Source organism: Colias philodice, chromosome 22 (assembly GCF_061535455.1).
Source record: "Colias philodice isolate Cphi_HAF_F1 chromosome 22, ilColPhil1 Martin Lab GWU primary, whole genome shotgun sequence".
Lineage (NCBI taxonomy): Eukaryota > Metazoa > Arthropoda > Insecta > Lepidoptera > Pieridae > Colias > Colias philodice.
Genome location: NC_143107.1, coordinates 7,563,768 through 7,574,764, shown reverse-complemented (window position 1 = coordinate 7,574,764; position 10,997 = coordinate 7,563,768). Strand labels below are relative to the sequence as shown.

Here is a 10,997-nt window from a genome sequence, read left to right as displayed (position 1 = left end):
GTGTCAGCTAGTAAACGTGTTAACGAACAATACATATAAACATATTTTAAACGGAACTCGTGCACAGACGAGATATTATTGAAATGTATGAAAGTAAATTACAACTTCCTTTTCCTACATTCAATAATTTAAAATGAGTTAATTGTTTTTGTCACTCCATAGTTTATCCAGAGGAACATGCTCTGTGTAGGTACATATCTGTCACTTTTAGATTTTTGACATTTACGTCAACGCCAAAATATCGTCTCAACTCTCAATCTTCATCGGACATACAAATATTTTTGTTTATATTTTCATTATTAGTTTTATTTCATGTTATTATGGAATCTTACGAAAAGCTCTACAATTCAATCTGTCGCTTATGCTTAAAATATAATAAAAGTGATAACTTGGTGCCCTTATTTGATAAAAACAGTGGAAATGTGAATTGTTATGGTAAGGCGGTAGCGACCTTTGCCGCAATTGTATTTAAAAAAGAAGATAGTTTGCCGCCTTCCATGTGCAAAAAGTGTTTATTATTATTAAAACAATGCATCTACTTTAAATTGACTTGTGAGTCTAATGATAAGCGGTTGAGATTATTAAAAAGCTTAGAAACCGACAATTTTATGCAAACAGTTGTAGAATACACATTATTTAAATTAAACAATTTATTAAATACCTCAGACGCATGTAATAATATTCCTAAACAGACAATAAATGCAAAGAAAACTAAGATATCTGATTTAGCAGCAACTGTAGAAAGAAACAATATAAAAAATGACAATCAAAATTCTTTAGACTCAGTCTTTTCTTTAGTTCAGATTGAAGATTTGAATGCTACACCAAAAATTGAGAAGAAAAGTGAGAAGCCAAATGAAAATTTAGATAGTTTGGATAAATTAGTGTCGCTAAACAAAAAACTTTGTTCTGATAAAATGACTGTGAGACCAAAAAGAAAACTCAAGAGGCGATTGAGAAATAGATTTATTAAAAATACAAAGAACAAGAGCTTAGAACAAGAGACTTATAACTGTAATATTTGTAATAAAAAATTGGCAAATCAAAAAACATATGAAAATCACATGCAAAGGCATAACGGATGCAGGTATATTTAAAAACTATATTTTTTTCACTAATATTATAAGAGGATTGATTTGTATTTTTGAAAGTTTGCTGTGAAAAAACTCAAAAACTACTAGACTGATGTTAAAAATTAATAGGAAGTTGCAATATTCCTAATTTCCTACGTGGGAATATTTCAACTCCCTGTTAATTACAAACACATAAACATACATAATATGTTCTCAGTAAATAACATGTGTATGTATTTTATATCTATCTATAATCAAATGAAATAATAAATTTCATTTGTAGCTATTAAACACAACTTTAATCATACATGTAAATTGAATTCAAACTCAAACATTTATTTATTCAATTAGACTTCTTATAAAAGTATATTTGAATTGTTATAACATTTTTAACATTTACCTCCAATTCGGAATTCTATCTATGGAGAAGAACCAGCAAGAAACTCCATAGTTGCTCTCTTAAAATCATGTCAATATTACAATTGAATTTAACATCATATTATGTAACTTATATCTAACTTATATCATAATATGCCAAAGAACTGTCCTGTGGTTCTTAGCCATAACCCTCCATGTATTTTAATTTTCCATATATTCCTTAACATAATAGGCTCTCTGAATAAATACATTTTTTAACATAAGTTTTAAATTTAGCACTACTAAACTCTTTAATACAATAAGAAAATCTGTTGTAAAAGCGTATACCTTGACCCATAAATGAATTTTTCATTCGAGATTCATCTGTGAACACTGCGGCAAAGGCTTCCCAGTGCTGGCTGAGCTTCAAATCCACATCGTAGCCCGTCACGGCACTGGACGATACCTCCAATGCAAGCTTTGTCCTTTCAAAGCATACAAAAAGTTCGATCTCATAGAACACGAGAGAATACACTCCGGCGAACGACCATTTACATGCGAAAAATGTGGCTTGACATTTAGAAGACAAGCAATTTATAAAAATCACTTAATCCGTCATACAGAGAAGAAAGTACAGTGTACTTTGTGTCCTAAGAAGTTTTATCGACACAGTCAAATGATGGTGCATTATAATAGCATGCACGATAGAATGTATATGTATGCATGTGCAAAGTGTGATGCTATGTATGCTAAGCCAGCTACGGTGAGACGGCATATGACGGATAAGCATGGGGTTCCACGGGAAATGCAGGGAAAGATATTGAGGGTTAAAAAGAGTGGTTTGCAAGATATTTCATAGGGTTTCTTTATGATTTTTTTGTCTGTATATGGAAAATGTTTTTTGTGAGTAGTTACTTGAATGTTCATTGTGTTTTTTACATCATTCATTCAATGTGTATCAAGTGTGTTTTGTCCCTTTTGTGTAAAAGAAAAAGAAGAAAGTTAGTAATAATAGTAATTTTATGTTTCACTGATTGATTTTTCTTTACAGACAAGTTGATGATCCTTATTACATCAAGAATTTTTTGTTGTTTCGTTTTCTACAGTTTAAATTTCACTGAAATATGTTAACAACTTTACCAAGGAAAGATATAATTTATAATATAACAATTAAATATAATAAAAACAGAATTATATAAACAATATTATGTTTTTAAAGTTTCTAGATAAATAAAAAAAATGTGTGCGTGTACTAGTGTACACACGTTAGAAGTGAAACTTCTTTATGACCTTTTGCAATTTACTATATGCAACTTTACAGAAATTATACGTCGAATCACGCGTGGTAGGGTTATCCCTACCACGCGTGATTCGCGCAGCGCAAGATTTATGTCGAATTATGGAATGGATTTATGGATTATTTATATAGAATTATGTCGCGCGTAACGGAATTATGTCACGCGTAACGAAAAAATGTTACACTAAATTTTTTTCCAACCCCGATAAAGAAGTTTCACTTCAATAAATGTTTGCAGATTGTAATAGGTAATTATATAAATTTTGATTTAATAAATTTTTATAAAAATATGTGCATTTTACTTCAACATCAATATCTTAGTATCTAATGCAAAACTAAAAACTTCCTCATTGTTAACTAATTACTTTTAAAATAATTAGATTTATCATTTTTTCTTTCGTTGGTTAGGAATCATCTCTGTAACTGCCGGACCGATTTTTATAAATCTATTAAAGCCATTAGGAGAAAAAAGTTGTAGGGCAATAGGTGACATAAATTTTTATTGATAACAAAAGCAACATTACAAACTAAATTAAATATCTCGTGCGAAACAAGAAACTTCCTTTTAATCGCTTTTTAAAATAAAATGCTATTAAACTTCAAGCATTTAAGTTTATAGTTACAACAGTCTACATCCACACTGCAGTTAGTTAATTTATTTAATGAGAAATAATCTAAATGAAGATATGTATTTTTGAAATAAATAATGCCTTACTTTTATTTGAAAACAATTTACTCGTATCGATAAATTCATGTAAGTAATAAGGTAACGGCACCAGTCGTGGACAAGCATCCAGTAATGGACAAAATAAATATTCAATTTAAATATTAAGACCAAAATTAACGTTATATAATTTGGCAATACTTAAAATAAAAGTTTGGTTCATAAGCTATCAAAATACGATATTTCATCTTATTCGGCCAAAATGTTTGAAGATGGCAGAACGTTATGTTTAGATGCTGCGACTCGTTTCGAAGAAATCCGTTTTTACTAAGAAAATCCTTAAGGAAGTGAGGACACAATTTTGGTTATAAGAATTTTTGTATAAATGTCAGCAAAATTTGATATTACTTTTATTTATAGTAGTTAAGTGTACGAAATATTACACGATTTAGTATCATGATAGGTTATGTTGTTTAAATAAAATTCATCAGTGTCCATAACTGGATTTAATTCTATGGATATATCCATTTATCGACATTTGTCGAAAATAAACTTTTTTTAATGGTATTAATTACATGCGCTTTTCTGTATTGTCTTTTCTTTCTGATTAATAATATACCTATCACGACCATTTCAAACAAAGGATTCCAATATTGTACAACAATTGTCCATGACTGGATTTGCTTTGGTTCCTATAATGGACATTGATATTTTTTGTTAAAATTACACTAATGGGTCCAACAACATAATATCTAATAGAGAGATCTAGAGAGTTCTCTGATGAACTGTTTGGATCATTGTCTGCTGCTAAATTCTACCACCATATAGCACACACGCTTAAATTTCATCCACACCATCTTGACAACAGTTTAAAAAAAGCTTTTTGCCTCGTGCTACAATTTGGAATCCATATCGATGGACCGATCAGATTAAGGCTCCTGGCAGATTCAGATTGGCGATTCACTTCACGAGTGTAGCGGAATGCCAGGAAACAGAGAGATATGGCGGAACATCGTGACGCGGGTAACATCTATCCCCCTAGAGTGATATGACGAAGAAAAAGAAGTCCCAAAATGGATGGAATGGCAGTACTTTTTTTAGTTATATTTTTCATCCCTGACTTAAAAAAAACCATATTGGTGTTTCTTAACGGACATAACTCGTATTTAACGATGCATTTGTCAAATTTTTGCCTAGAAAATGGAAATTAAGACTGTTTTAAATATTATAAGTATGCAAAATACTATTTTTTATAAATACATCCCCGATTTATTGTATTCCAATCATCATTTTCAAGATTCTATTGATAACTATAAGTCTTCTCCAATTGTAAATAACTGGAGAAACGACATTAGGTACAGTCCATAAATGGGTGTTCATAACTGGATGTTGTCCAAAACTGGGTGTCCATCATTAGATTTTTCACTGTCCAACACTGGTGCAAAAAAGTGTTTTTTTAATTTATAAATAACTTCATTATTTATGCATTATAATCTTTTTTCTAACATTGGTTACGTTAAACTAACATTGAACTAAAGGTATAACTAAACAATATCCAATAAAGTTAAAAAACCTACGAGAAATTTGCAAAAAACTTCATTTTTTTCCTTAATCTGTACAAGACTGGTGCCGTTACGTTATGATTTTCAAAATATAAAGAGAAAATACAACAAAAAAAAGACGTGTGGCACTCGGGGACTGCCGCGGTAAAGCTATTGCATGCTATGCCTTCAGGCTTCAAGCCACACCTCCGTGCCCGTCGGAGTGGGGAGCGTGAGGTTTTTTCGTTACGGAATTTCTCGATTCGGTCCCCGCGCCCGGCAATAGCTTAAAAAAACATATTTCAATATTCTCATACTATAATTTTATTTTTATTCAAGCAACAAAAACTATTTTACCAACAATTGACAAAAGAAAATATTGTTAAACATGTAAGTACTGCGTCCTTCGCCGAATTTCTTTTAGGAAGGGTTCTTAGCGAGTGTCCCGGAAATATTAGGAACTCCTAAAGTTTTCGGATATCCTTTAGATAGGGTTAAAGGGGTATAAAAAGTATTTTACCTGGATACCTTAAACTAAATATAAATGTATGCTGATATTTATAGTTTTAAGGGTAATATGCTGTATCACTACATAGTATAAAACAAAGTCGCTTTCTCTGTATGTCCCGGGTTTTTATGCGGGTTTTTTAATAGATGGAGTGATTCAAGAGAAAGGTTTTAGTATAATTATTATAATTTATTAGGTTTTATACAAAGTGGGCGAAGCCGTGGGCGGAAAGCTAGTGGTAGGTACATAAAGGTTTTTGAGTCAATTTGTATCTAACGAAACTTCATATTGTTTGTACTTTTACACAGGAATCAGTTTATTTCTCGTACTATACCTACAAGTCGCCTAATAGCTTGTAAATTGTAAGTAATATTAATTATAACTCCCGCAGTGCGCACGCTACTCGCATAGTTTGTAAATAGTAAAATCAATAATCAATTTAAAGTTTCAAACAAGTATAATAAAATGTCGCGTACGAGAGATCGTTATAACAAATAGGTAGTCGTGAGTTTGTAATGTAGAACTAACGAGACTCATATAGGAGAATTGCGGGATACACAGGGTGCTTCTAAATATTTTTTGAACGCGCAAACGTGATGCGGTAGTGCTTTGCTTATCTATGCCCCGCGGTTTCACCTAGTGCCTACAGCATTCCTCGATAAATGGGCTATTTAACACCGAAAGAATTTTTCAAATCGGAGCAGTTTTTCCTTAGATAAGTGCGTTCAAACACACATAAATACAAACTCTTCAGCTTTATAATATTATTACTATTACTATAGATTTTTATTTATTAGATAAGTAAGTAAGTAGGATCAAACATACACGTGAAATTTTTGTTACAAAGTCTTTGAAAAATGTTTCGTTCATTATAAATATTTATATCAAGTAACAGTAAGTAACTAACTATATAAGTATTATTAGATAATAAGTTGAATACTGGTAGTTTTCAAATTATCAGTATAAACAATATATGTAGCTCTATCAAAATATAATAACTTACCTAAAGTGTCGTCGGGTTTGTTTAGTATGAGCAAGGTATGAGCAGGTTAACAAAAAAAAATGCGACCGCATTATTTTTATAATGGCATATTTTAAATAATGCGGTCACATTTTTTTAATCGCTAAAAATAATTACAGTAGAACTCCAATTATCCGAATTAATGGGGACCGGGACCCATTCGGATAATCAAATATTCGGATAGTCGGATTTTAAAAAGAAATTGCCATTGGAGAGAATAAAAGTTACGTTTTGATATTGCACTATTTTTTTATTGAATTAAATGAAAGAAACATGAAATTTTCACATGTTTTAAATATTTTTGCAATCATTTTTCTTATTTCCTCTAGTGACAACGCATCTTTATCATCATCATCCTCTCCATATTCTTGTTAGGGGAAGAATAATAGCGCACTTAGACTTTTTTTGGACAATTTTTTGTGATTCGGATAATCGGCGATTCGGATAGTCGGAGTTCGGATAATTGGAGTTCTACTGTAGTAGGTAGCTAATTATGCAGGAATTCTCTTTCCAATTTTTAAGAGAAATCTCTTTTTCAATAAAATTCAGCTTACAAACTACACCCTGTATTTCTCAACTTACAAGAAGAACTCGGCGGTTTAATAGAAGATTGTAGGTATTGCGGCTATACCTACTTCATTGCTAATAAACAACTAGCGTGAGCCTGCAGTTCTCCACATAATACATGTGAAAGTATATTTCTATAAAATGGTTGATGTCAGCTTATATGAATCGCTTTTTAAATCAACCTTTGAAGAATTAATAAAAATGGTTGGGGTTTTCGGCGATATAGATACCTTGAGACGGGATAAATAAAACCAAATGTTATAATTATATTTTATAAAATAAATAAAACACAGATTTACTTCGCAAATAATTTAATCAATATTGTCTACTAGTTTTCCGCACTCGGCTTCGCCCGCGTTTTCAAAGAAAAACACGTATAATTCCCGTTTCCGTGGGATTTCCAGGATAAAACCTATCTTGTGTGTTAATCAAAGTTACCCTCTATATGTGTGCTAAATTTCATTGTAATCGGTTCAGTAGTATTTGCGTGAAAGAGTAACAAACTTACACCTACACATCCATCCTCACAAACTTTCGCATTTATAGGAAGGATAGGATAGGATAAATAAAACACAGATTTACTTCGCAAATATTTTTTTCAATATTGTCTACATACTCTGCCAAGAATGTTTAGGTACTTATAACTATTGATTATATTATTAACACAAATTAATATTACTGTGTCCTTCCACCTAACTTCGCCATAATAAGTCGTTTAGTATGTAAATGTAAATCTATGAAAATTAGTTTTTTTAATAGAAAATGCTGTTTAAAGTAATTTTTACTTGTCTGAAACCTTAATCTGTATCTATATGGATTTTCCTTGCTTCTCTCCTTTTTATATTGATATATTTTATAAAGTGTGTTTAAAAGCTAAAATCCAAAGCTATATTTTTTAAAATTTTATGCACACATCAAACAAAAAGTATAGAACAAATGTTAGCTAAGCTAAAAACATCTTTCAGAAAGATAAATATTTTTGAATAATTTCAGCGAAAATATGCTGGACCTAAGTAAACATCAGTCTAATTATAATCTGGAAGTGCTTAATCAATTTTATGTTAATTACGTCGATTCTTCATACAAATATTTACGCATAGATAAATTATGTTTGGATATTACATATTTTTTTTGATATTAATTTATGAATTGAATATAAGCTTAGTTGATACTGTCTCAAGAATAGATAACTGCGTGTCTATCGAAGTCACAAACTGATGGACTGATTTGAGTTCTATTTTAATACAGAAGGCTTTGTTTTGTTGCAAACAAATTAAGTACCTAGTCATGAAACAGGGTGTAATCGTTTGTGCGCACAGGCGATTATTCCGTAACTATTGCAGATATAAAAAAAACTTGAAACTGATATCAAAAGCCCTTTACCTAATGTGTAAAATGACAATAATAACTTTTTAAAAATAAAACGGGAAATATCTAAAAAAACTACATAAAACACTCCGAGTGGCAGGGAGCCGCTGGATGCAGACCGCCGCGCCGCGCCGGTGACTGGTCGCGGTGGAAAACCCTGAGGGAGGCCTTTGTCCAGCAGTGGACATCCCACGGCTGAAACGACGACCTACTTACAAGGCTTTTTTATCCTTCTTATTCTATCCTTTCCTATAATTAATATTATAAATGCGAAAGTTTGTGAAGATGGATGTATGTGTATACCTATTAATAATTTTACTACTGAACCGATTACAATGTTGCATATAGAGGGTAACTTGGATTAACACATAGGATAAGTTTTATCCCGGAAACCCCACGGGAACGGGAACTATGCGGGTTTTACTTTGAAAACGCGAGCGAAGCCGCAGTCTGAAAGCTAGTAATTAATATAATTGAATACCCACCTACCTACAAGTTACAGGCTACTATAAGAATCATAATAAGTGTCTATAAAGTCATATTATTGTATCAATATTTATCTTAACAATCAAACAATTCGTTTACTTCTCAGTTCTCAGAACTTAAATCCAAGGTATTGAAACGGTATTAAATTTTCATCAAACACGAATTCCACTAAATTAATTCTGTAATGACCTATCACTTTGCGTATTAATTAAATTGTCTGAACCCTTTAAAGAATAAGTGGATTATATTTTACGCCGCAAGCGTCAAGTTATATTGTACTACTGTTTTATGAAAAATATTTTTAAGGTTACGAAAACATGGGATGCTTTGAGCACGTGTATTTTAGCTTTGTTCGTAAATGACGGAGGTTTTTAATTTTGGTGCTAATTCTTATATCTATACTAATATAATATTATAAAGCTAAAGAGTTTTTTTGGTTGAACGCGGTAATCTCAGCAACTGCGAGTCTATTTTGAAAATTATTTTAGTGTTTGATAGCCCATTTATCGCGAGGAAGGCTATCGGCTAAATTATCTCATCACGGTAAGACCAGCTATAGGAGCAATGCGGGTAAAACTGCGGTTCGCAACTAGTCTATCTATATAAAAGAAAGTTGTGTTTATACCACGAAGGTAAGTATCTGGAATGGCTGAGCGGTTTTAAGGATTTTTGATTCGTTTTATTAGTCTCCGCTTTTGATTATGCAAATAAATGTTAAAATTTTAAAACTCAAAAAAGGTCAAACCGGGCGAGGAGCCAGAAATTATGTTTGTGAGGTTAATCACCTATAATATGCTACCAGCTACTTACTAATTACTCCATGACATGGTTTTATCCGCGGACTAAAACTTCCATTCCCTATTTTTTGTTGGTTTATTTTTTTGACGTGACAACGTCTTATAATTCGATAGAGCCGGCTGCACGCACGAAAAAACATGACTCATGCGGCGTTACCTCGCTCTGAGGCGTTCCATGTAAAGCTTGAAGTGCAAGCGAGAGCGCGGAACGAGCGACAAAGAAGCACAATCGGAAATGAAATGAAATGAAATGAAATGAAATAATTTATTTGCAGGAATTGTGGTTAATTACAAGGTTTACAATATATTACAATAAAGTCCGCACAATTCGCCATCAACTGGCATACAAATATTTTATGTGTATTTAACTAACTAAAATACAATATATTTTTAGATTAATTTTAACATTTTACATTACAAATATTATTATTATCTACCTTTCCTATCTTTAATGTAAAGCAAAGAACTCATTTATATTATAAAAGCAATGAGATTGCAGCCACTTTTTTAATTTAAGTTTAAACAATTGCATGGGCAATTCCTTAAATGCCATCGGGATTTTATTATATATCTTCGCGCTCATAAAATGACTGTTTTTGCTACATAAAGCAGTGCGACAAATTGGAAGTTGCAATCTGTGAGGATCCCTGGTTGGGTACTGACTATTTTGACAACTTCTAATGTATATATAGGGATGCTGTTTCACAAATATTCCAACCTCCAAGATGTATAAGGAAGTAAGTGTTAAAAGTCCGAGTCGCTTAAATAAATCTCGACAACTTTCCAAGGGCCCTACTCCACATATTGCTCTGACACACCTTTTCTGAGCTATAAAAACTTTTTTTACGTTTGTAGAGTTGCCCCATAAAATAAGACCATACCGAAGCAACGATGAAACATAACCATGATATGCAATGATTGCCGCTCTCTCATCAATAATCTGTTTAATTCTTCTGAGGGCAAATACAAACTTATTTACACGGGTACAAACAGAATCCGTGTGAGCTTTCCAATTTAAGTGGTTGTCTAATGTGATACCTAAAAATACCGTTTCAGTAACTTCGTCAATACGTTGTCCATTATAAGTTATGTCAAGGTTATGTCTAATGTTATGATAATTACAGAATTGCATTAGTTTTGTCTTTGTAATGTTAGGAGTTAAATTATTATATTTTAGCCATTCTGTTACATTTTTGATAGTCAAATAAATGTCTTCTTTGTAGGTGGTCAATTTGTTACGAGGTATGGTGATGGATACATCATCCGCGAACAGAGTACATTTATGTTCTGTAACGTTAGGAAGATCATTTATGTACAA

General features: G+C 31.9%; 1 protein-coding gene across 1 annotated transcript; it reads left to right on the top strand.

Annotated features, from left to right (window-relative positions):
• Positions 1-253: 253 nt before the first annotated feature.
• On the top strand, positions 254-2,963 carry LOC149478522 (uncharacterized). The gene is made up of 2 exons (XM_089709454.1): positions 254-1,087; positions 1,809-2,963. Exons 1-2 carry the CDS (start codon positions 321-323, stop codon positions 2,287-2,289), a joined length of 1,248 nt encoding a protein of 415 aa, XP_089565580.1. The 5' UTR covers positions 254-320; the 3' UTR covers positions 2,290-2,963.
• The last annotated feature ends 8,034 nt before the right edge of the window (positions 2,964-10,997 follow it).

Excerpts from the sequence above, each read along its gene's own strand:
- LOC149478522 (XM_089709454.1), top strand. The coding sequence starts at position 321 with ATGGAATCTTACGAAAAGCTCTACAATTCAATCTGTCGCTTATGCTTA. Across the intron at positions 1,088-1,808 it reads CAAAGGCATAACGGATGCAG|ATTCATCTGTGAACACTGCG; the intron begins GTATATTTAAAA and ends TTTTCATTCGAG.